The 27,768-nt window shown below is 39.2% G+C and overlaps 1 protein-coding gene across 1 annotated transcript; it reads left to right on the forward strand.

Moving 5' to 3' along the window:
* Positions 1 to 891: 891 nt before the first annotated feature.
* On the forward strand, positions 892 to 27,768 carry cilp2 (cartilage intermediate layer protein 2). Its single transcript, XM_008407227.2, has 9 exons — positions 892 to 1,325; positions 10,481 to 10,555; positions 12,219 to 12,488; positions 12,629 to 12,811; positions 13,260 to 13,415; positions 14,961 to 15,278; positions 15,619 to 15,727; positions 16,537 to 16,694; positions 20,631 to 27,768. The coding sequence occupies exons 1-9, from the start codon at positions 1,262 to 1,264 to the stop codon at positions 23,045 to 23,047; spliced, it is 3,750 nt and encodes a 1,249-aa protein (XP_008405449.1). The 5' UTR covers positions 892 to 1,261; the 3' UTR covers positions 23,048 to 27,768.

A 27,768-nucleotide genomic window follows, 5' to 3' on the forward strand; every position in this document is an offset into this window, starting at 1 on the left:
AATCAAGTCAGCTGCCCATCTGGGACTCATTCAGCAATAAAGTCTTCAATGGTTAACATCATTGTGCATTTCTACTTTCAACTATACCGTTTTCTTTAACTTTTGTCAAGCTAAATACAGGGGAAGCATTCCTTCAGCTGTTGCTGCTTAACCCGGTTTTAATGTCAAGCCAAGTGGGATTTATAAAAGAGCTGAGTTAAATTAGTATTTTTAATTTCCACCACTTTCTCAAGCAAATACACGTGTTTAAAACGAGCCCAAGTACATTGCACCTCATAAGCACGTCTCGCGTCTGTGCTCTCAGGACTTTTTCCTGAATGGCATGCCATATGACGCCACTTCCACTCTCTGGCAGTGCATCACCGCGCAATCAGCAACTGTTAAAATGTTACAAAACTGAACCAGAAGTTGAACCAGAGGAGGGTGAAGGGGGATGGGGGTGGGAGGGAAAGCAGCAGCATCTGGCTGTGGCGAGAGTGAGTGGAGGAGATGGGGGCAGTGAGAGCGAGCCACAGTGACAACTATAGAAAACGTAGTCTTCACGTTTACTCAAGTGTAGACCACAGCTATATTTAATGATGGGTATTGAAGCCATTTTGTACATTAAAAAAGCAAGATGAGATCATATGAAGCATAGATTATTATTTTTTTATTTTTTTGGATGATCTAATTTTAGACAATGCTTCACTGTTTAACAAGATGGAGACAGTAACCAGAATAGAAGTTTAAAGAAGGAAACAAACACGTGCACACACCTGTTCGCAGGACAAATATAACAACTCTGTTGCAGAGGAGGCTCGACCCACGAGCAATAAAAGAGCAAATTCCTAAATTAAGCTGCGGTTGAGTCAGAAAGATGAAATATGAGATATGGATTTGAACAAAGGGGAAAGCAAACCTCTTAGTTTGTTGGCCCACTGACTGTGTGCATCTTTCTCCTCTCTACCCCGAGCAGGCCCTCGTTGTTTCTTTTTTTTTCTTTCTGGACAATGATATGGGGGACCCAGATGTTAACTTCCACTAACCAATGGTAAAGAGAGAGGGGCTGGATTGGTGTGCACTCTTGATGCCCCTTCTTTTAAAAAGCTCCTGTCTCCAGCCCACACGAGGAGGAGACACGGCGAGACTCTGCAGGACCGGCAGCATCACCCACACCTGAGGATCCGAAGCCCACTTCCCCTGATCAAGTGCTGCAGAACCAGTTGTTTGCTTCTTCTTCATCTCGTATCCATGACGACTCCGTGATCACACCATCAGCACAATGTTGGAATTAACTAAGCTGCCACTACTGCTCTCTTTTCTGGCCTCAGTGGCTCTAGGTCAAGGTAAGAGAAGACTAATTTAACTTTTTTTTTTGCATTTATTATCGCTGAAAGTTAAAAGATTAAGAAACGTAAAAGAAGACAGTTCTGGGAAGCAAAAAAAACCCCCAAAAACTTAGGGGTTAAACATTTTTCATCTCCTTGTCATGTCTCATAATAAACAACAACAGACGGTTTACGACACCGCTCACATGTGTGGACCAACTGAGAGCAACTGTAGAGGTTTTTCCGACTTGACGGCATTCCCTCGAGGATGTCAGGGCAGGACTGCTTCAGATAAAATGTCTGGAGGACGATGAGATAAACTTTGTGTGAGTGTGTGTGTGTGTGTCCCAGATTGAACTGTGAACCTGTAAGCTTATACATTAAGAACTAAAAGCATCAGACATGTTCATGTAAACAAATCAAGCGCAAACGATTGTCCAATTAAGACAGTTTATATATTCAGATGGGTAATGGCTGTGGAGATCTGCAGGGAAATTTGTGAAAGTTATTTACATTCTTTCAGAAAGACAGTATTGGACTCTGTGGTTACATTCATTACTCTCCTCATTTGCCCTTAATTGCTCGTGTGAAAACAAAAAGCTGGTTTCAACCCCAGTGCGATTAGCAACATGTGGGGATGAATGAGGGGATCATTAAAACTTTTCTTGTGGTTTAACTCACAGTAAAAAAAAAAAAAAAGTGCAAACAAAAAAGTCAGGCGTTAGTGTATAACACATTTCAGCAACAAGGCAATTCAAAGAACTTTACACCATAAAAACATAATAGAGTAACCAATTATGAGACAAGCAGTAAACATTACATGACCCAACCAAACAGCTGTTGCGTCATGCTTATTTTCTTACAATCCCAAAATACAAAACACAATCTCAGCTCTGTCCTGTTCACTTGTTCATAATAAAGCGTACAATCGTGTGGGATATGGCAGACAGTCATAAATGTTGAAAAAAAACAAACAATTGTGTTGAATTGTTTGAAAAGTAGACACAACTTTACCAAACGTTATCATTTGACACCTACCTCTTTTGTAACTAGAGGTACAAAAGAGGGCACAGTCGGCTCACCAAATGGGACAAAGCTCGATATTTGAGTTCACAAAAACAGGAAGAGAGATTAAATTAACAAGATTTGAGGAAGTAATAATGCAATCACTTTAGAACGCTCCTGTGCAGATTTGACAAAGCAACTTTTTGTGGTGTCGATGGATGTCATATTTTAATGCCAAAAAGCATCGCAAATTGCATAGAAAAATGGTCACATAAATCCTAAACTGTATTTTGAAAAATCTCCGTTCAGTGTAGAATCATTCAGTTCAGCTTCGATTAGTCGAAATACTTTGGATTTAAGTACAATACTTTAATACAATTGTCGTGTATCTGTACTTTACTTAAGTAGATTTAATAATGGGTACTTTCTACTTTTACTCCACTACATTTTACAGTAAGTATCTGTACTTTTTACTTCACTGCATTTCTCCAAAAGTGTCGCGTTACTCGTTACATCCAAGTCACGTTGCGCTTTTTTCCGTTAAAATGTGAAGTTCAGGGACTTAAGGTGGCGCCGTAAAATCTAAGCAATAACATGTCTTATGTGTCTGTCGTCACCCATCGCCTCCACCTTTACTCGCACGCGGAGCTCCAGACATGCGCAGTGGTTTCCTCTGAGACGTCTGTCTAATGGTCAGTAATATAATAGCGCTGCATAAATCATGATTTTACATGGCGACATGTAAAATCAGCGGCGCTTCGCTTTCACAGACGGTGGGGACTTAGTCCAACATTTAGCGTCACTTGGAAGGAAAGCTTAAAAAAAGGTAAGCTCCTTGGACGTGTTGCTACCGTGTTTCCCCGATAGTAAGACACCCCCGATTGTAAGACGTATCAGGGGTTTCAGGGGGTCGGCTAATATAAGCCGGGGGTAAACACGGGGGTATTGCCGCCTCCCTCTCATCTAGCTGCGCGCCGCCTCCTGCCCACGTCCGCACCGTCCCCCTCTCCATAGTCACCGCGCCGTCCCCTGCACTTCCTTTTATAAAACTGTTTTGTGGTGAATACAATACTGTTCAGGTTGTTAATAAATATAAATTTTATGGTTAAAACAAAAAATTCGATAATTTTTTTCCAATATAAGACATACCCCGAAAGTAAGACATAGTGGGGCTTTTGGGGATAAAAAGAAAGTAAGGAAACACGGTAGCAAAGCTAGCTGTATGGAGACACATGTTGCATCCGCCATGAAAAAAAGTTGTCACTCATGCGCTGAATTATTGTGTGGAGGTGTTGACTGAGGTGTCGCAAATATGGGACAACGCTGAGACCAAAGTCTGCATTGATATGACATTCAGGAATGATCTGATTCTTCTGGACGGATCTTTACTGATTAAATTTATTTCAGCTCTAAGTATTTAATATCTTGGTGTTTTTATGGGAATGTGGATCTTTCAGATCAATTTGAGAAGCAATTTTGATAAGTAAAACTAAATTTTTTTGTGTCACGTAGCATGGGGTGCTGGTCTTGGTCTTGACTTGGTCTTGGGTAGGTGGTCTTGACTACAACTCTGCTATGTGGCTCCTCGGTTGCATGTCCTCTCCCACTCACCTTCTTTCCATTCCCTTTCAGTTGGATTTCTTTCAAAATAAATGCCACTGGTGGCAAAAAAAGTGAAGTTCACGTTATGTTAGGACAGGAGACAAGATGTTTCCATCACTGAAATTATGAGGGATAGAATCACATATCTAAGTCTAAACTATGTTACAGAGTGTAAACATAATACAAACATGCTTTATCTGTGGCATTGTTCATTAAAATGGCACATTACTGATATATTCAAATTAAATACGATCAGTTCACTTAATGATATTGTATTAGGGATTAGGTAATGCATTCAGCAAGTACTTTTACTTTTAATACTTAAGTATCTTTAAAAGCCAGTGCTTTTTTTTTTTTTACTTAAGTACAAATGTTAATGTGGTAGTTTTACTTTTACTTAAGTACATTTTTTTGAGTACTTTCTCCACCACTGGATTTCAACTAGGGTTGATTGGATGTAGTCCAAATTTATTTGAAAAAACACTAAAACCTAGCTGCAATAGGAAGCTCTGAAGCAGAGACCAACTTCTTGTGTGTAAGATATCAAAAGTTGTTCTCACGGTGATTGCAAGCTATTTATGTCTTTGTCTGTCTTTATGTATCTCTGTCTGTTTCTGCAGCATGTTGGGTCTTATTCATTGCCTTTGCCGTCAGTCAGCTCACAGAAGTATTTATTATCTGACTCCGTTAAGACAACAGGTCAGACTGAGAATAATTGCCTACCCTCTTACTCCAAATTAAAGTCTGTCAAACATAAGCATACAGTTACAAGTGTAAAGCTCTCACATTAATTTCCAGGTCTCATAAAAATAGCTTGAGCTAACTTTACCAAGCCAAGTCACACGGTGCCAGCAGCCAGACAATGCTGCCACCGTGGTGAGGCTTTGCATTCATGAGAAGAATTGTGGCGTTGCGATCTCGTGCCTAAACACATCTTTATGTCACTTCCTGCTGTTGTTCAGTTTTTCCCGATCTTTTGTCCAGCTTGATCGCATCTGACAATTACAATTACCACTTAACACACGAACATCACAAGTGCTCTCCAGTAAATCTCACCTCCTGCTGCTTTGAAAACTCACTGCTCTTCTCGAGTGTCACTTTCTATCCAAGTTACATCTGTTTTCCATTATTATTATATATTTTTTTAAAGTGAAGGCGCTGGCAGTTCATAAAGGCAATCGAGTGTGAATAGACCATAATAGTCTCCACATCTTGTGGGACTCTGAGGCCTTCAAGTCGTAAATGTCTGGCAGAGGGGTTTGTGCCATATACTGATGAGTAAATCACAAGACCAGCCGACAGAGAAAGAAAATTTATAAATGGTTGTTCACATTGATCTTGACAGAGCAGAACACTCTGACCCTAAAATGGATAATAAACTTTTAGGTTTTATGCCACGCTTCTTTAGCGGTACATCCCCACATCTTGTGAGAAGGTGGTGCGTCTTGGCCTTATTTCACTCTCTAACGCTGCGCAGGCAGACCGTCCCCAAAGACATAAACCTTGGTCACCTTGGAAACAAGGCGCAACGATCACAAAGCAAGTGGCCCATTTTTTTTTTTATTTTTTTTTTTTACACCTGCTGGATTTGTACTTTCCTAACTGAGAAAATGGACTAAAGGGGGAAGTGAAGGAGCACAGGTAAAATGGCTTTAGCGTCCTGTTTTCTAACTTTGCTGAAGCAGCCAACTTGCCGACCGTTTCATGCGATCCGTTCTGTGCGTTCAATCTGCTGCTGCAGCAATGACTTCGCAGAACGTCTCCATCCGTCTGTTTGTCTTCATCTGCTCTCCCTTTGTTTCTAATCTGTCTCTGCTTCAGGTATTTCTCACAAATACTTTCCCCACCTTTTTTCTCTTCTTTTTCCTCACTCCATCAAATTCTGCCCTTCACCTTTCTCTACTTATTCCTCCGTCCTGCTCCATCAAACACTATCCTGGCTTTGTTCTCTGTCACTCTCTCCATCCACCCCAAACCTCGGAGATTTATGGCCTATTTTTTCTATTTAAAGGTGGCAGCTGTTGCTGAATGCCCACTGTATTAGAGGAGTTGCTCTGGAACTACCACCCCTTCACATGAATCTTCCAGTCCTCTCTTCTCTCCACATAACTTTAGGCAGACACCAGGGCTACTTCTCCAGATGCTGACCACTGTCTGTTCCAAACACAAAGCCGTCTGGCCAGATGAGTTAAATGACTGAGACGAGGACGTCAGTGGATCAAAGAATTATAAATAAATTCACATTAATTTATTTAGTTCTGTGTCGCATTTTTAAATTCAACATTTTCATTTTCCCATATACACACACGTGTGTCCAGAACATATGTAAAGCTGCTTTAGTTGAGCTATTTTACTGTTTTGACCAGAGGTTAAAACTTGAACTTCTTAAACAGTGTGAGCAGCTGAACTTTTAAACACCTCCCAACTGTTTCAAATCTCAAAAAACAATACAGTGTTCATTGAATACCTAATTTTAAGTAATTAAAAAAATTTATCTAGTCAAGCGGTAAGATTTGACAGTTGCTGTCTAGCTTTATTTGCAGTTGAATGTGAATAGAAACAGTGTTTTCAATCAGTTGGGACATTTTAAAAAAATAGATATCACATTCAGACAAGAATTAGCAGCAAGTTCAAACCTGGGTCTGGCCAAAGCACCAGCCTGATGGTGTTTCAAAAACAGCCTTCTACTTTTCCCATATGAAATATTAACAGAGTCTGACCTGATATGAAGTGATATGGGCAGCTGGGGAGTTAGCATGGTGTTGAATAAATATGCCTTCTGATATAGTTTCTATATTTTTATGATCTGTTTTTGTGATGACTTACAGTAAATTTAAAAAGTCATCGCTTTGTCTGTAATCGGAAAAACGTTTACGATTGCTCAAAAATGCACAGGTGCTGTTTCTCTGGTAGGAATGTTGGATTGTCACTCGGTTTTATGTGTTTCTAAGATGTGAACAGGATGCAAGTTGCTTATGGTAACTGTCTAGCTACGGTGATAAGTCTCAGGAAATTAAAACTACTGCTTTTCTAACTTAATACAAATGCTAGCTGTGCTACAATGCTGGAAATTCAGTCGATTTCAGCTGTATTTCTATCTTCTTCTTTAATTATGCTATGCCAACTTCATTTATGCTATGCTAAGTACATTTTTATCTCTCTCCATATAAAATACATATTTTGTGTTTTTACTGTTAAATAACCTTGTCGTTGGTCCTTTCTCTGTCACATGAGAGAGTTGGAGCCCCTGGCATTCCTCTCTTCTCTGTGCAAGTGCATAAACAACTCTCATATGAAAACATAAACAGAGCATTGCATGCACAGGCTCACACAGACAAATCACTCTCAAGTCGAACATAAAACACTTTTGTACAAACAGATTCACCAAGTAGGATTTTTTTTAGTTCAAGAGTAGTTTCTTTTTTTTTTATCTTCTCCATCATGTAGGGACTTTTAGTATCATAAACAGAATCAAGACCACCTATTAGGCCTTTTCTGTCTGCCAACTTACATCTGGCAAAGACATACCTCCCCAATATGAGTGAAAACATTCTGGGTGCAATTTTTTTAAAAGTCTTTCATTTTCTCTCCTTGGGAGTTTTCTTTTGTTTTTTTCTTCCTTTTTTTTCTTTCAACACAATACAAGCACTGGAAACTCCCTCTCAAAAAATGAATGAAAGCAAATCTTCACAAAGTCACAGAAGATTACTAATGGAAGATGTGCCTAAGTCCAGCCAAGCCGTAAACCACTATGACGTATAGTTGGTTAAAAACAACAATAGACTCTGTGTCTCAAGATGAATCCACATTTAGAAGAAATCTGGTTGCTAAAAATGATGTTGTTTGGTGTTTTGCAGCCATCCTTCAGTCACCAATGGAACCTGAAGCAACTTTACACTGTTGGAGATGCTGATGTATCTTGTTACCTAATCAATGTTTGCTTAGGGTCATTCCAAGATTGACTATGGATGTTTAATCCTACAAAAAGTGGTGTTCGAAGACATTTTGAATATGTTCCTAATGTTAAATAAATTTAAAATATCCTAAAAGCACCAATGAAAAAATCACAGACTAGATATACTTCAGTGGTGAGGCACCTCCATGAGTACGTGTAGGAGAGCATACCATAGCAAAAAGCTCGGCAGGAAACAATGTTTTCATCAAACTGTTGCGTGTTCTTCACCGAGCTGATAAAGTTGAGAATCGGTGCCATCTTGTGGATGAAGTGGAGTCCAATATTGAAGGGTGTCTGAAGAAATTAGAACAAAAATTTGCAAGGTACACCAATCAGAGAACACAAGGACTTTGAGAGACGGAAAAATACTTAGGAGGAAATAACTCAGACACTGAGTAAGGAAGAGTCGAATCGTGGAAATGAAGGAATTTGTCACGAGAAATATAGGAAAGTAAAGCTTGACCGTGAAATCTCAACCGTCTGTGGACAGTGCACGCGGGTTTCATGTAGAATCTGCACGGCTCACAAAATATGCACAGGATACCCGAGTACGTGTGAGCCTGAAGCAGCAAATAGGAAATCATAAATTGTAACATTTCTCCCTGGGGTTTGAAAAGCATGTGCTACTTGCTTCTTGATGGGGTTAATTCACTCACATACCAGCCACATGAAGCAGTAGCCCTGCAAAAAGCCTGTGGCCTTTAAAAAGTGTTAATATGTCAGTCAAAAGCGCGAAGATCCCGGTGCACTGGGCCAGACCAGACCATATACTTGCCACGAGTGAGGTCAGCACTCCAACATTTGCCTTTCTGCTGCACCTAATCTGTGTCTCCCCTCTTAACTTTCCTAAAACTATCAGACACCTTGTAAAACCAGAAGACTTGTTTTGGTGTTTGGTTTTCAATGTGAAACATCTTGAAACGATAATCAGGGGGCCAAGAACTTGGCCGTAAATTAACTTGGAGTTGGTGTGAGGGGGAGTAGCGCTGTTATGTAACAAGCCGAAATGCTTCTTTAGAATTTCTTGGAAACAAGACTGCGTGCGGAGTTGAAAGGATCATTAATAGCCGCGGGTCAGGGTCTCCGAGCTAATAAGCTAAGTGAAAAGTTGTTTATGTATTCTGAGCTACAGTATGGCAGAGGGAAGAAAATGTGTCATGCATTCTGCAAGCACTTGTTAAATCAGCGAGGACCAATACATACATAGTGTTGATAATCAGCGAGCATGTGTGTAGGAATGCAATAATGACATACAAATCACTGCAGAAAAAGAAAGATGGGGAAAGTATTTGATTCCACCCACTGAACTCAATCTGCAGGCAGCAGACACAGCTGCTGAACACATCAATCTGAAGGCATTTCACTGTGGTTCTCAAGTCAACCCAGTAGTTCAGAGACACAAAGCCATATGGAAAGTGTACAATGGCTTTTTAAAAGCTAAATTAAAAAAAAAAAAAGAAAGGGAAAAAAAAAGCGCACCAGCTGCCTACCCAAGCCAACCTAAAAGCGAACATTATGTAATTCCTAACATCCAGAAATGTTACTAAAAGGTTTTAATGGTTGAACCAAAAGAGCTGGCATGACAATAAAGAGCTGAAACATGCTATAAAACCAGAAGGGACATCGATCAATACTAATGTGCTGGGATTCTCTGCTCATAAACTCAGCAGGGATTGTGCCTACTACACACATACACGCGCACACGCACACACACAGATACACGGTGAGAGGCAGCATAAGTAACTTTTTGTTTTTGTCACGCACCATGACATTTATTTTTTTTTCTAGTGGCCCAAATGTAACCCAAAAAAGAAATGTCAAGCAAACAATTGACGTCTTTTGCAGCATTAAAAATTAGTGGTGGAGAATAAATGAATCATTACACATTATGGCATGGAAGAAAATGTCACCGAGTCCCATTTAATAAATCAAAGAGCCAGAAACATCATATTTCATGTGTTGTTCTTATTTATTACACTACTGGCACAGAAACAAGACGTTATGAAACAGTGAAGTCTGAGACGTGTAATAATTGCTGCATTTATGTGTGCATATAAATGTATAAATGTAAAAAATTGAAATGTGTTAATGTTGCTTAAGATAGCTAATTTCCATAGGTTTGTAATGAGCTACGCTAATGAATGGCAAAATACATAACTTTTGGCAGCAAAAAATACAAATAAGCAGAAAAGAAATAATATATTTCCACAAATAAACCATTTTTTCCAACACAGTTTTTTTTCATGACAATTTCCAGTTTGATACATATCTGAGCACTGGCTTGATGGAATTTAAAATTCTTCATAAGAATCTAAAGTGACCCTTTTTTCTTTCAACAATGTCGGAAGCATAATTTTAAATGTTGTAATTACAGTTGTCATACCAAAAAAAAAAAAGAATCACTGCTATGCTTACTTTGATTTACCCTGGGGTATATATGAATGTTGGTTTTTCTAAACATACAGAAAAAAATAAAGAATTTTAACTAATAAAGAGTTCATTTATTGAGATTACATCTGTTGATATACAAGGCACCAATAGGACTTTATGATTTATTGGGGTATGTTGGGGTATTGATATAATTTTATTAATTTTTTTACTTTGTGTGCAGGATTTTTAAGGACCAGGAACCCATCAGACAGGAGCAAAAGAGTGGTTTTCAATACGTTCACGGACTCACAAACAGGTATTATGGCAGTTTTTGAAAAGTTTTTTTTTTTACTTAAAACATATCTCCAACATCTTCTTGTTTGAGATCTGTAAAGACATTTATGCACTTAATTTCAAAATCTTTTTGTGGGTTTGGTATTTTTATCAAGCACCATCTGGGAGCAGACCATCCCATTTTCATTATGTGAAAATTTACATAAAACTCTAAAATTCATACATAAAACTCTTCTTTTGCCTGTACTTTTCACAGGCCTGCTGCAAATCCAAACGCTTTTTACATGCTTCACTTGATGTTCACGACTCCATCACAAGCAGAAAAGGCTAAAAGTCAGCTCAGCACATTTTTAATGGCACTAATTTCCTGCAAATGTAAGCAGCCAATGGCTTAAAATCTATGCCCAGGGAACACTTCACCAAATATGTCTTATTAGCAACGACAAACCTGCAGTGAGCATGAGAAGAAATGAACAATTGTTCTTTTATTAGGACTCCTCCCTGCGTGGGACTGATTGAAGACGACAATAATTGGAAGGAAATCCACTTGCGTCAAACATTAACTTCACGCCTGCATGAAATAACACAAGGCTCTAAAAGACATGAGATTTTCTCACTGTTCATTTCAAATTTAACTAATCCCCAATGTACTGTCATCTTTAAGGACTACACATTTTTAAACATCTACAAAGAGTTTTCCTTCTTTTCAACATTCCTCTTTTTTTTTCTTTTGAAATATCTTTTTTTTATGGCATAGAATAATTTGTTTAAACTATGTTTATTAGGAAGTCCATTGCTTTTATTCCTTACGTTTTCTTTGAACAATCCTTTAGGCTTCACTCTATGTGCCACAGAGTAGAAAAAAACATATACTAAGCCCAAGTCAATTTTTGCACAAAAGAAAGGAAAATTGTGTTATATTATAATACATTTTTGTAATAGTGCTTCTTGTAAATAGATGTTATTGCACTAAATAGCCGGATTATTTTTCTTTAAATGTTGTCGCACTTATGAAAAAAATATCTTTGTGGGTTGAGCTGATGAAAAACTTCAGAATCTAGAGTGAATGGAGTTGGCTGCTTGCAGTTCTCATCTCAACCCTACAATCACCTTAGATATACACTGTTTGTGCCAGACTGAACGACACGTACACACTGGGTGATTTGAAGCAAACACTGGTTAAAGGCCTGGACGCCTTCTCACAGCAGCGTGTGAGAAGACAGTAGCCGGCTGTTGTGGTTGTTTATTATCTCATAACCAACTAAGGCCCTCCTTTGAGACATGAATAAATTGTTTTGCTGCAAATGTATCTTCTTTTGCCAAATTCCTACCATCCAATCCACTAGGCAACACAAAACAAGATTCATTAGCTGAATAACGTGAACAGAATTGGCAGAAAGGATCTGGCAAGTTTTACACAACCCGTACCTCATACTCGATTTCACTGCTCAGCCCTCATATTGATTTTTCTTATGTTTGAAAGGGAACATGCTTTCCAGTGGTTTATGATTTATTGCTAAAGAGGCACTCTGTTACAACAACAACAACAAAAAAAAAACAGCAACTGATCAAAAACAAATGCACTTTTGTGTGTGAAGCATTCCTGCTTCTTTAGAGTAGATGGTGCTTTCCTGAACATTTCTGGCCGTTTCAAACAGTTGGTTTCCATCTCTGCGCGCCCCCAGGTGTGACTGAGTGGACGTCTTGGTTCAACATCGACCATCCTGGTGGGAATGGAGACTACGAGCGCCTGGAAGCAATTCGTTTCTACTACAGAGAGCGGGTTTGCGCTCGGCCCACGGCCATGGAGGCCCGCACCACAGACTGGGTGGCAGCTGCAGACACCGGTGAAGTGGTCCACTCCAGTTTGGAGAAGGGCTTCTGGTGCATCAACAAAGAACAGCCGTACGGTCGAGTCTGTTCCAACTATCATGTTCGCTTTCAGTGTCCTCCAGGTAGTCCCCATAAGAGCAGCTTGTTGCGGCGCAAGCTGTCACTTAAATATGCGATGTTATATAACTTGTCATATAACTGGCTTTTTCTGGTACAGAAACTGGTGAGTGATTTGAAATCTTAAGATCTCTTGTGTGCGCAGTGCAGAGCTACTGGACCAACTGGAGTGAGTGGGGTCCCTGCTCCACCGCAGTTTGCAATGATGTGGGAATCCAAGTTCGGCAGAGGAAATGTGTGAGCGCTCAGCCTATGCCGCTTTTGTTCGTACCAGCATGTGTAGGACACCATGCGGAGAGGAAGGAGTGCTCCACTCCACCGTGCGCAGGTCAGTGAGCTGTGACGAGAATTATCCTTACACCTGGCCAAAATTACTGGGCGATTTAGAGAAGCCAAAATTGATTTGGGTTTCTGATTTAGTCTGAAATGAGACTGTGTGATTCATCGGCAGGTTAAACCGTAACACTGTCAATGCAGCATGTTGTTGTTCCCTTTATCTTTAGCATTCTGATGTCCAAAAGTGCTTTTACACGCTCTGTTGACTATCCCTTTTGGGTGGTATGCTTCTATAAAAGCTGACAGACTTTACTTCAAGTAATCGTCCGTGATATTAGTACTTCAGCTGGAGTTATAATCAGCTCAATGCTCAAGATACAACAGATAGAAGTGAAGTGTTTTCAGCCAGCGAACACCAATGAATGACTGGCAAAAGTACTGAAAAGATTTACTGAAAATAAAGTACTACAAATCCCTCTAATCGCCCGTTTCTTATATAGCCAAGTGGAGTCCTTGGGGTCCCTGGGGGAGTTGCTCAGTAACTTGCGGTGGAGGTCGCAGGACAAGGAGAAGAACTTGTGTGAGAACCTCAGAGACGGTGCAATGTCCAGGACGACCTGCTGAGGTCCAGAAGTGTGGAAGAAGTCGATGTCCTGGTAAGCTCCGACTGTTGTAGATATTGTGTAAAATGTCTTTACACGATTTTATGTTAAAAGATCACTTTCAAACAGCAAAACCCCCCCCCAAAAAACCAGCAAAATCTCTACAATTTTATGTTTTTAAAGTCAAACTTAAACTTTAAAGTTTAAGTTAAAGTTCAAGTTTAACTTTAAAGTTTTTAAAGTTCTTCTCTGAAATTGAGATAAAAATGGACTTTTTTAAATATATAAATCATTCAATCCTATTTATTTAGACAGATGGTCCACGAAAAAAAACAAGAAACAGACAGAACAAATAATAAAGTATTATTATGTCATCCCAAGTGGGAAAAACCTTCCTGAGGCTAATTATGGAATATTCACATTTCAAATAAGTTCATTTCTTATGTAATTGATAGTTTGTTTGACTTAAAAAAATAATATTTTAGTAATAGGAGCTGGGCATGTTTCTAATAGGAATGAAAAAGGGAAACAAATGATCTTCTGGGTTTGTTTAAGTTACCAAACTGTTGCTAAAATGCAACAGCAAATAAAACATTGTTTTTTAGGGTTTGGTGCTGCCAGAAGTCAAGAAATTGGACGAAACGACAGCAGCAGACTGTCTGATAATAATATATGTTTACAGTTGTTAATTGGGAGCACACTGACTCTGTTGTTATTAAAGCCATGGGACCTTGTTGTAGTCACTGACATGCCAGCACTTCATTCAGGTCGAGCACAACAATCGACGCTGTGCACAAGTCCAGAAAATACTGCAGGCTTTCTCCAAGAAGTAGTCAGGAGTTTTTGCTAGTTATGAGAAATGAAGCTCGTTTGTTGTGGCAACGTTTTGCACAAATAATGTTTTTTCATCCACTTGGCAGATTGGAACTTTTCCTCTGAAATCCTCCCGCTTAAAACCAAACCATTTCCAGGCCCACATCTTGCAACAAGCTCCAAACAATAAGCTGCTATGATGACTGCAAAGCTGCTCATTTTTAATAAAGTCGTCAGCTGAGGTGCACCTGACCATGTGAAATATAAACCAAGTTGCTTTATAGTAAAAATAAGAATCTTGATATGACTGACAGTTTGTTACTATAAACCCATATTGTGGCATTGACAAATATGCATAACATCATCACATTTTAGATTTTTACTCAAAAGAGGTTGACAATATACAATCATAATTAACTGTTTTGACTATGTTATTGAGTAACCAAAGCATTTCTAATTGTAGTTTTCAATTTGTATCACCCTTATGAGAGTGATGGATGGTTCTCTATTAGCTTCCATGCCATGACTGTCTGTGTTTTTTGTAATTAAAATAAATTTAATTACAAAATTTCTTTTTTGGGTTCTTATGCCGGTCAGCTTTCTTTCAGCCAGCTGACCGGCACTATGCAGTAGCAGCTGCATTCCTCTCTCACTTTAAGACATAGAAACGATGGTATTACTAACCGTAAACCATACATTTTTTTAACACTGTGATTCCAGATGTTTTACATTTCTATTCTTCAGCACATTTTTCACACTTTACCTACTGTATGTCTTAACAAACAGCCACGTGCAAGCTGAAGTGCTCCGAAGGCCATCCCAGTGAGGACTGCAGCATTTGTGTGTGTGAAGGCCACATGCTGTTCGGAGACATCCAGACCGTGACCGGAGTCCCAGTGGCGGGGGCCAGCGTGGCTCTGACCAGCCACCCCAAAGTGATCCGAACTCTTACAGACGTGAAAGGGCAGTTCACGCTATCGGGAGTCTGCTCCTCAGGCTCCACCTCCATTGCCATCAGCAAGGAGAAGTTTGTGCCAGCGGTCGTCTCTACTTCCAGTAACGCCACCGGGATTTCCTGGCTGCGGGCCGTCCTCACGTCAGCTGGTGAGTGCCAGTAGATGGAGTAGATAGATCTGAGTAGGTGTTGTTGGATAAGAAAACATTTCCTGATGCTGATTGTTTTTACTGGGCAAATCCTACTTTCAGACAAATAAAATACCCCAAAGTCAAGCCCAGACCACCTACATAGTTGTGAAGAAACCCAATAATATTAGAACTGTGCTGCTGTAAGACTGTAATTCCCTCAGCAACAAGTTTTTAAAAGCCCAGAGACCAATGTGAGAACAAAGTGCGTGTCGGGCTGAGTTTTCAGAGCTCTGTAACTTCTGTCTCACCACGCACAGAAAACAGGTGTTTAAGATTTGTGCTTTTACACCTTCCGCAGAAAAGCCATACATCGTGAAGCACCCAGAAGACAAAGTGCGTTACGAGGGAGGAAGGGCGCTGTTGTGCTGCTCGGCTACAGGATCACCAGCTCCTGACAAATACTATTGGTAAGAAGAACCGCAGGTTTATGCAGTAATACACACATATACACTGTTAGGGGTGAGAGGAATGGGTCTATTTTCAAAGTGAAAATACACTGAAAGGGGATTTTAAAAACAAACAAAATGACATTCTTCATGAAAGATCAAATGTAATAGTTAAAGCACACTAAAAATACAGAATTAAATGTTAAATGGTTTGAATTTAGGTAACATTCATCATGCTTTTCTGGACGTACCAACCATTCAAAGTGTTTTTTATTCGACACGTTCATCCAATCTCTCTCACACATCACCAATGGGTGCGTTTACATGTGGCAGGGAGAAGCTGGAATTGAACCTGCAACTTCCAGGTGGTTGCAAAAAATCCACTCTTCCAATGCCACAGTGTAAAATGTGCATACAAAGTAACTGTAAAGATTTAAGAAACAATTCTGAGTTTAAGTTATTTCAGTTTAACAGCTGATGTGCCGATATATTTCTCTTCCTGGTCCAGCAGAAGCATTAACAAAGAAAAATGCTAAAAATTTAACCACAGTTGAGCATTACATTTGCAAATGAACGTGCTTGGTTAACATTTTCATTTCATTGGATATGGTCACATGCAACAGGAGGGACTGAATTTATTTGGATTGAATTAAAACAGTAAAGTTTTAGGCCAGCCAGACTTGTAGAAAGAATCATTAATAAAAACTTACAAAACATGAAGCCTTCACCTCCGCTAAGAATTGTATGTGCTGACTTAAGGAGCTTTATTAAGAAATCAAAATCTAAATAAATTAAAGTAATCTGTGTCCATTTCTATAAAAATAAACCAGGTACCACAATGGGACACTGCTGGATAAGAACATGTATAAGTATGGAAACGACCTTGTGCTACGGGACCTAAAGCTGGAGCAGTCCGGGGAGTACTACTGCAAAACCAGCAACGCTGCAGGCAGCATCAAGTCGTCCCCGGCTCACCTTACTGTGATTGGTACGTACAGACTTAAGGAAAACATAAAACCTCATTTCACGATAAAAACGTCTTTCTTCTAAATGCAAATATAAATTCACGGTGGTTTTTATTCTTTTCAAATTTTTTTTTTATCGTCAGTGAAATCACTGATGTGAAAGCTGACCAACAGTGTTGATTTTCACAAGATAGCAACACATAACATTTTCCGCCAAAAGAAACGCTTTGTTGTTGCATGCAGGTGAAGCCGATTTATCAAACATGCAACATTGTTTTTCCATCAAGAAGCCAATTTCCTCTTTATCAGCTCCAAAGGAAAACATTTTCGACACGATGATGGCGAGATGCTAGGTGGGATTATGACTCAGGATGGCTCTTATCCCGGTGCATTTGACAATGACGTACTGAATTTTCCACAGGCTCAAGTAAAACCACTGACAGAAACCAAACAACCACAAATAATTTGACTGTATAAAAAACAGCCGCTGCTAAAATTGAATACACCCTTTGAGAGGAATGCCAGACCTGGGCTACGTTCAAGTCATCCATGAGCCATGTCCGTGCCTTAAGAAGAATCATATAAAAACCACAGTGCTCGAAAACCCCAGGAAAGACAGAAGTCGGTTCGCACACAGTGGAAAAAAAGCAAAAGAAAGTAAAAATAGCAGGGAAATCTAACTGAGCTAAGGGATTAGGTTTTATTTTGTTTACATTTGTTTGAAATACAGTCGACTCATGATGGATTTTTTTATTTATTTTTTTATTGTTTGAAGTGGCACTGGGTACGGAAAACCCCAGACGGCAGGTTTTCTCCAACATGCGGTGCATAAACTAAACTCTGAATGTTCCTCTCTCCATCAAGCAACAAAATTTAGCCACATTAAGGAGGGAGAACTACAGTGCAGCGAAACAGTATTTGCCTCCTTGCATATTATATACTGTTGTTTTTCATTTTTGTTTCACACTTTATACAGTCAAGCAAATTTTTATACCAGACCATGGCAACCTAATAAACAGAAAAATAGTGATTTTAAAAAGATGATTTCATTTAAGAAAGCCAAAAAAAAAGATTTTTCTTTGACCTACTAACTGTAGATGCTACCCGTAAAGACAATACCTGCTATCAAACATTTCTAACAACGGGCAGTAAGTGTTACGCTGGTGTGAAGGAATTTCAGCTCACATTTGCCACATTGAAGGATTTCCAAGTAAGAGCAACATGTTTACTGTCCCTCCACATCTCAATAAGATATAAGGCTGAACATTTTATCAAGTTGGTCCAGAACTGTAATTTGACTCTTTTTGAGGTATTCAAAGGTGGTCTTCAGTTAAATTTCAGAATATTTATTCCAAAGGGAAATTATACATTGTTGTATCATCCAAGTATCTTCAAATAGTGGTTGGATGGTGATGTTGTGGGCAGAAAAGATCTCCAGTAGCTGTCAGTCTTGCAACAAATATGAAGAGGCTTTTAACTGAATGGTAAATTGCCTGTACTTGAATAGCAATTTATCAAATCCAGACGACCCCAAAGCGCTTCACACACTGATGGTGGCAAGATACTGGTCTGCAACCACAGCTGTCCTGGAGCAGTCTGACAGAAACAAGACCACCACACACCAGCTCCATCAGTGACCACCACTAGCACGCGAGACAGGCAAAGTGTCTCGCCAAGAACACAACAAAGGAGGCGGATGGAACAGCGGCTCAAACCAGAAAGCCACCGATTAAGGGATGAACTCCTAACACCGACACCACCATTGCACCAGAAGGCTGCTGCTGTATGATAGTTCGGTTTCCAGGCAGCAGATAATATTCCACAGTGAAATGTCCTGGATGATACCGTCAGTTGTTGGCAAGCACTACTAATCCACCTCATTTGCTTTTGCCACTCCTCTTTAAATATTTGTCTGGCCGAACGGTTAGAAAGCCGGGTAAAGAGGCGTTGGAGTCGAGGATATGATCCTTTCCCGCTATGATTGTTGGAAGAGACGGTTTTAGCTTCCCACTCAAAACCTCCTTTCCAACTCGTCTGGGATTTGGGTTAGGAGTTCAAGTATTAGTTGGGCTTTTGAGATGCTAATCAGCTGCTCTCGGTTGTAAAAACAATATGTTGTAGCCACGGCTATGCATCATAGCAACTGTCTGAAAGTTTAAAAAATGCAAAAAATCTTTCCAGCTGCACAGTGTCCAGTTGCAAAGGGAATAATTGTCCAGACATTCAATGTCTGAACCAAAGAAATTATGAACAAAGGTCTCTAACAGGACATACCAGTAATGTAATGTAACAGAGCTACTCCCACATGATGCCACCATTAACATAACATATTCTTCATTTATTTATTGTGCATTTAAAAATCTCCACATTTTCAGGTTTCTATATTACTTTAATTTTATTTTATCTGTAGGTACTTTATTTATATGCAGTTGTTTATATTGTTGTTAGATACATGTTATATTCAGTTGGGTTTATTTTGTTACTTTACTGCTGTAACAAGATAATTTCCTCAGTGTGGGATTAATAAAGGGCTATTTCATTAGCAAAGCAATTCAAAGTCTAGATTCTGATGTTTGCATTTCTATAACTAAATTCTAGAGCTTTCTAATTTGCTTTCACCACTGCCCCATGTTTTCCCCATTTGTCAACAATGGTTCTCACAGTGGTTCATTACAGTCCCAAAATCTTAGAAATGACTTTGTAGACTTGTGGATATCTGCCTTTTTTTTTCTTTCCAATTTGTTCTTGTGTTGCTTTATCATATATTTTACTTGACTTTATGCTGTCAAACAAGTTCTGTTAAAGTGAATTCTTAAATCTTCACATTATGCCTTGGTGGGATTTGTGAAATTAAATCAAAGAATATGGTAAATCATAATTAATTAGTGATTATACAAGATAACTGACGACTCTCTCATGCAGGGTTTAGTTTTCCCATGAAAAATGAAAACAGAATTTGAAAAGCTGCTTTGTATTTATTCCCTGACAAGGAACCTTCACAGTTAAAACAGTAGAAATCTAAAAGGGAGCAAATACATTTTTACAGCACTGCGGGTAGAGCCTGTTCCCTATGGTTCTTGTCAGGTATGGCAGAAGTCAAAGCAATTTCCCTCAGGCAACAAACAAATCCCTGCAGCCCAAAGTTCATTGTCACAGGAGACTCCAGCATGTGAGAAGAATAACATCTCCACCTCAGAGGAGAAGTACTAGTCTTGAGATAAACCATTTGTTTTTGTGTTTACATTTTTAATTTAAACACTAATAAACTATGTTAATTATAGTCAGAGCTGGCTCAAGACATAAGTGAAATAAACCGCTAAAACCCCCAAAACCATTTGAGACCCACATGAATCCTTGAATTTAGCATACAGAATTAGTTAGACAGGTCTCATATTAGGAAAAGTGGCGGAAATGCAGCATTTACATAATCATATGCCTAAGGAAGCTTATCTTGTCTTGCCTCATCCATCAATTATTTGGAAATTGAGGGGTACCTAACAAGAGGATGCTTGACTGCTTGAATTTCAGGATATCAAGTGCAGTAATTATATTTCAAATATCTAGATAAAAAATTACTGTTTCTTTTTTAATTCAGTTTAAATGATCTCTAAATACATGTTCACTTAATTTGTAATTATAATCTAATCCGTGCTTCACTGTCCTGGTTAGACACATGTTGATGCCAAGAAGCAATTTTCTGTGTGTGCGCTGCTGAATAGGTTATATGACTTTATTTGCAGTTTAAATAACCATTATGAATGTAAACATGTCCATTAATTTTATTTTGCCATTTTAGGTCTAATATCTCATTCCAAACAGAACGTCTGTCAGATGCTAGCAAATGAAGAAACTGAAACCTCTGTAATTATAGCATTCATCTCTATAACATTTGAGTTGTGAAGGACTGCCTCTCAATATTATGACACGCATTTTAACGTTGAATATAATCTAATTCACAGCTAACGGATCGCCGGCATGCAATGCCACTCCTGAAATGCACCTCATCAGATTGCCAATGGACTGCGTTCAACCTGGCACTCACTCCAAGTACTACAATGCTGGTCGATGCCCTCACAACAATTGCCCGGGATCCCTCGACTTTGACATGCGGTGCAGAGACGGAGCTGGATTCTGCTGCGGTGTCCAGGAAATGGAGAGTCGAAACATTGACTGTGGTACCTACAAACTCCCCATACGAGCGGTGAAACAGTGCAGTTGTCAGAAGTGTGTGCAGCCCACCGTGCTGGTTCGTGGCCGAGTTGTAGCAGCCGACAACGATGAGCCTCTGCGATTTGGGCATATTTATATTGGTAAAGATAGAGTAGGCACCACCGGATACCAGGGAGGGTTTACATTGCAAATTACTCCAGATACACAAAGATTGGTGGTGAATTTTGTTGATCCAACTCAAACGTACATTGACACTCCAAAAGTGTTCATTTTTGACAAGAAAAGTGGCTCCATCTATCATAACGTGAAAGTGATGAGAAAGCAGACACCGGTTGATATAAATCCAGGAGAGACCAATTTTATAGACCTTGGGGAAATTAAAGGGGAAGATCCGATAGGGCAACTGGTCATTCCACCCCACTCCTTCCATAAAGACAACGGAGAAATCTATGAGGGGACAGTGAAAGCCAGCGTCACATTTATTGATCCAAGAAACATTACGACAGCAGCGGCAGCCCCAGGTGACCTCAACTTTGTGGATGAAGAAGGTGATATGCTGCCATTAAGGACCTACGGCATGTTCTCTGTTGACTTTAGAGATGAGACCAGCAAGGAGGTTCTTGGGACGGGGGCAGTCCAAGTTCTCCTTGACACGCAGCATGTTAAAATGCAAGAGCACATTCCCACAATGAAGCTGTGGTCTTTAAACCCAGATACTGGTGTCTGGGAGGAGGAGAGTGATTTCTCCTACAGCGCGACAACTGCTGGTGGTCATGGACGAAGCAAGCGTGAGGAGCGCACCTTTCTAATAGGCAACATGGAGATTAGAGAACGCAGGCTCTTCAATTTAGACGTGCCCGAAAACAGGCGCTGTTATGTTAAAGTGCGTGCCTACATGAGTGAAAAGTTCCTCCCGACTGAACAATTGGAGGGAGTTGTTATCAGTTTGATAAACTTGGAGCCCAAACCTGGTTATTCATCTAATCCCAGAGCATGGGGTCGGTTTGACAGCGTCTTAACTGGACCCAACGGGGCTTGTTTGCCTGCTTTTTGTGATGCCATGAGACCAGATGCTTACACTGCTTATGTCACAGCCATTCTGGGTGGAGAGGAGCTGGAAGCAGCTCCGTCTTCCCCTAAGATGAATCCAAACATCATTGGAGTTTCCCAACCTTATCTAGATAAGTTAGACTACCAGCGTTCTGATCATGAGGATCCAGCTCTAAAGAAAACTGCATTCAGAATCAATTTGGCAAAGCCTAATCAGAACAATTTTGACGAGACGAACGGACCAATATATCCTTATCAGAATTTATTAGCTTGTGAAAATGCTCCTGTGGACGCAAACCATTTCAGATTTTTCAGAGTGGAAAAGGACAAGTATGAGTACAATGTTGTTCCTTTTGAGGAGAACGACTTGACGACCTGGACGGGAGACTACCTCTCTTGGTGGCCTAACCCTCAGGAGTTTAGAGCATGCTTCATCAAAGTCAAGATTCACGGCCAGAAGGAAGTGATGGTCCGGTCAAGGAACCTGGGAGGAACACATGCAGAGACGAGGGGCAAACTTTACGGCATTAGAGACATTCGCAGTACCCGTGACATGCGAGAGGCTAACACCTCAGCTGCATGTGTTGAGTTCAAATGTAGTGGCATGTTGTTTGATCAAGCGGAGGTGGACAGATCACTCATATCAGTGATTCCACAAGGTAGCTGTCGAAGGATTAGTACCAATGGCCTCCTACAGGAGTATCTCATTAAACATCCTCCAGTTGCTCAAAACAACGAATCACACGCATTCACCATGTTAGCCCCCGTTGATCCATTGGGACACAACTATGGCATCTACACAGTCACAGACCAGAATCCCAGAGTTGCCAAAGAGATCGCTATTGGGCGTTGCTTTGATGGCACCTCCGATGGTTTCTCAAGAGAGATGAAGTCAGACTTTGGTGTGGCACTGACCTTTAGCTGTCCAGAGAAAAAAATTAACAGAGAAAGCCTCTTCCAGCGTCTGCAGACCAATCCGGGTCAAACATTGTCTCAGATGGCAAGGGACATGAGGGAAGTGGAGGGTCTGCAGGTGCAGAGATCATCAACCCAGGTCGTGGCTTTTCCTTCAGAGCAGCGGGGAAGGACCCAAAGTCGGCGAACTAGTTCTGCAACCAGAAGGAGAGCATCCATGCGAGCACAACAGCGCCAATAGATGTGTCATGAAGTAGGTTATCTATGTTTACCGTGATGGTAAAGTTGAAATGGTCAATGCCTTCTGTTTTTTAATTCCTTGGACACTAGTGAAGACTAATTTGAAGGCCCTACATCTAGACAGTAACTGTTGCCTGTCAAATCAAAAGTATGTCTTGCTTTCTGACAGACAAAAAAAAAAAAAATTAAAAGACTGAGACATATGGGCAAAATCTAGTGTAGATCATTTGTTTTATAGTAACTTGAATGTTTTGGTTTATTCATTTTGTTTCATTTCTCTTATAAAAGGTAAATATCACTTGACTTTTCATAACTTAGTGCCTTGTATTTATTTTTTGCCTGTGTTCTAATTTTATGAATGAATATGCAATATTAACAGTGGACCTAAGAACCTTTTTATGGGGTGTATATGTGGGAGTTTATTTCACAGACATCTTTCAATGCTTGATCTAAAACCAAACTTTCAAATATAAATACTTTGGTAAACCAAAATACTTCGTGACTGTAAGCTGCCAATGAACTCATACTTTCAAGATCCCAGCATAAGGTCTTGGCTGACAGATAATGAGCCTGTTTTCCACAAATTTGTAAACTCTTTCCACCGACAGACGGTCAGTTCAAACCAGTGTGGTATGGCATGCCAAGATGGGTAAGAAGGATCGTTTTAGACATACTCAATAACATTCACCAATAGTAATTCAGCCAAATGTCTGTCCCCACGTACTTTAAATGTGCCAGACCACAGTTGTCACTTAGACAAACATGGATGTCATTAGAGAAAATTCATGCCAGGAAAATAAATTAATGTTGAAGTATGAAATAATTTCCTATGCACATTCCAGATAAACATACAAACAAACTAAATACAATCTAAACAATGAGTATGTATTTCTTTCCTCTTACAGTAAAAGACTTAAGTTTTGCATGGGCTTTGATTTGTTGCTGGGGTTTTTGAGCTTTCCTAATGTTTGAAGTGCGGTAGTGATAATGAAACATCAAAACTGGAAAAATTCACCATGTTTTAAATTACAGCACATTGTTAAGTATAGTAGGTAAGTGAAACCACTCCAAGAGTATGATTAAAAGTTAATGAATCCTTAAGAAAACTCTTCAAATAACTGGATATAAAGAAGTATAGAATAATTAAATAAGGCACAATATTTTGTGCTTTCAGCTTTGAATCCGAGTCTTTTTCTTACAGCTTTCTTCCATCAATAAACAGTCCGAGAACAGCAAAAACTCAGTATTAAAGGTAAAGACAATTGTCTTTTTTCTTAATAGGAATAACTAAACTACATTGAAGAATGTTGTGACCCAACTAATCAACAAGCCAAATTAAATTGTGCTAACAGTAGCATAGCTAAATTGTGCTAACAGTAGCATAGCTTTATAAGAATCTTAGTATAGGAGCAACACTTGACTTTTTTGGAGATCAGCACTGTCAAAAATTTAACTATGGTTCTGCAAATAAAAGTTTGTCCAGAGGTTAATAGAAAGGGTTCAAAGAAATATTAACATACTTTATTTAATAAATAAATGCACAACTTTTTTCTAAACTGATCCTCCTTTTGGTTGTTTTATCCTTTGAGATATGGCTGTTCCATTATTGAACCTTTAAATCTAAACCTCCCAAGGATATTAATAATTTTGGGCTTAACTTTTCATTGTATGGCTGTTATTATATTTAAAGATGTAATCAGACTGGAACTTAGTATCAACAAATGCATTTTCCTATGTGACTGTGATCAGTATCAGGGACAAAAAAAGGAATATTCATATAAACAAGTGACAAAATAGTTTTATAGTTACAGAGTAATTGCTCGTGGTTCATAAAAAATAGATCCGAACTGCAGCTCAGTTCAGTTGAGTGGGATTTCTTTAATTGAGCTTCTTGAAGGATACATTAGATTTAAAATAGCTAGCTTAATAGCAAGTAGTGTGTCTGTACAGCTTGGCAAAACTTGCATTAAACTTTTTCACATAAATTGTGATGTTTTAATCTTAGTCCTTTTGAATTTGCCAACATGTTCATACTCAGCCTGTTGTTTTGTCCGCTTGAATCTCTTGGATGTTTTGCATCAGAGTTTCATTTCATTGGTAAACCTCACAATTCTAAGTAGACCGTTTCTTTGTTTAAGAAGCGCATTGCATTGCTGAAACAAAACAAAACTAAACTAAAAAATTCACCTTGGCCATGCTGTAAGTGGATACTGTGCCAAACAAACACTTTTGGAGGTTTTGGGCATGGAAGCTTTTTGACAAATATCTTTTTAACTTGAAGTCATTATTAGTCTTAAAATTACAAGCCCAGAACTTGTTTATCATTCGTCTAGCCTTTTGTAAGCCCATGGGATAATCTATTCAAGCTGAACTAATTTGCATCCAAATCCAATGGGAGCACCATTGCCCTTGGGGAAACAGGAAGAAGTCGACAAGTAAATACAGGCTTAATGTTAATTAGCAACTAGGACTGGCCTGAGGTCTAGTGAAAAGTTTGTACTTTTGCCAACTTCAAAACACGGTAATTTTCTGCAAACTAACTCAAACTCAACTTTATCACCAACAAAACGCTGGGCCCCGAGTATTATTATAAATGAGTACACCATACAAGTGCTAACCAGCACACTAAGCATTTGTTTGTTGTCAGTTTTGGCATTACATTTACACATGCTATGCAACAGATGAAGAGTCTATCTAAATTACAACCATATATAAACCTACAGATACATTTGGCAGCACTTTACAGATAGCCCTCGTTTCCAGAAAGGCACTCACAGTGACAGTCTGGGTCATCTTCGCCATTATCACCACTCTCCACTAACCACAAACCTGTTTGCAGAAAGATGTTTAGACCTCCAGATTAGGACAAAAGTCTCCCAGCTCCAGATGCTCGGTTCGCCCAGTAACAAAGATGATAATTGAATCCGTGTGTCAAAAGAGATAAGTCTTCTAATGCAGCGGTGTGTCAGGTCAGTTGAGGCCACTCAACAGATGTACTGCAAATAAAGGAAATGTCAAACTTTAGACTTCAAAAAAGAAAATAGAAGCGAGATTATCTCCTGATGGATTCAATCATTTCGTTCTCTTATTGAAAAGGGGAATGTGGTCTTTGGTCTCACTGTCTGTCACTTAAAGGATCCTGATTTTGAAAAAGTGGTTGCAGCTGAAGAATGCAGCTGTTTTTTGTTTTTTTTTTTTGTTTAGTTTTTTTCTGAAAATGCTTTGAAAGGAGAATTTGCTTTGTCAAAAGATATTATCCTGGAAAAAGCCAACTGTGTTCTCCAGCTGGTTCCTATGTCTCGAGAGAATTTAAACAAGTTCAAGGGACCTCTGCAATGTTTGTCTTTATGACGTGAGAACGTTTCAAATGGATAAAGTGAGCCTGTTCACACTAACTTGGATATTTTGCAAAACGAACTCACATGTGTTTCGCGCCTACATATCTCATCCACAGCTAGCAGAATTTTGGCTAAAAGACAATATATAATCATACTGAATCATGAATCATATTGCTTTCACGTTGTCTTTCTACCTTGAGAGATGCACATCTAATTTTCAAATCAAAGATGTGATGACTTGGGCCTAACTTAAAGACACATTTTAAAGATCGTAATTAAGAAAAGTTGGTTCCAAGAAAAGAGAAAACAGAAGAGAGATCAATTTCCAAACTTACAACATAACGTTAACAACATAAGAGAAAATTCAAGTGTTTTCTCTGTCACTAGTGTATGAAAAGGTTATGAAAGTGAAATGGGAGCATTGCGATGGTGGAGATATGAGGCATCATCTATATCTCAGTTATTACCTGAAGGTTTACGTTAGCTACGGCGTTTAGACATGTTTGGAATACCTTCCAATGCTTTTGGCGTTTCCAGGTGCTAATGTTGCGTTTCCCCTGCTAAGCCAAACTGCCATCTTTAGGAAACATATACCTTTTTTTTGTTGTTGTTTTCTGTGAAAGTAAACTTCTCGCTTTAGTTTATGTAGCAAAAATGTCTTGATTTAGTTTATCCAGCAAAGCCACTTGGCCAGCGGGACATATTGTACTGTATTTGCTTCATTAAGTTCACAACTTATGCAGAACAGAAAACTGGGCTGCACTTGACAGCGGACTAAGTGTGCTTTTAGGAACACGCAAAGAATCTATTTTTAAAGAAAAGGCTTTCTTTATTTGGGTCTGGTTTCATGAGACCCTCTGGTTCAACCCAGACATAACAAAATAATGTTTCCAATAAAAAAAAAAAACATATATACACAGTCTCATGATAATTATCAGTGAAAAGGAAAATGACTTGGTTTCAGAATACTGAGACCAGGTTTCTTCTCTGTTGGTTATCTATTCCTTTAAGTTTTAAAGCAGAAATCCTAAAAGTTTGAATCAAGAGTTTATCAGCAAGTATGAGCAGATTCAGATAATTTCCTCCTTGTAAATCACAGGTGATCTCAGTGAGATCATAATTTATTTAGAAGGTAAACCAGGAGCCCTTCTTCAGTAAATGAGGCTAAATGTGTGTTGGTCACAGGGCCCTGGGCATGGCATAGAAGAAAAAAAATAAATAAACCACTGAAATCTTGACAGCACTCTGTATTGTATAATTGATGCATGATAATGCTGATTGCTTTGTTTTTTTCTGAACTACATTTTAGTGTGTAAATTGTGTCTTGTATTGAATCTATAATTAAACTATGAACATGAAACTGTAAATAAAGGTGTAAAAGGAC

Source organism: Poecilia reticulata, linkage group LG4 (assembly GCF_000633615.1).
Source record: "Poecilia reticulata strain Guanapo linkage group LG4, Guppy_female_1.0+MT, whole genome shotgun sequence".
Lineage (NCBI taxonomy): Eukaryota > Metazoa > Chordata > Actinopteri > Cyprinodontiformes > Poeciliidae > Poecilia > Poecilia reticulata.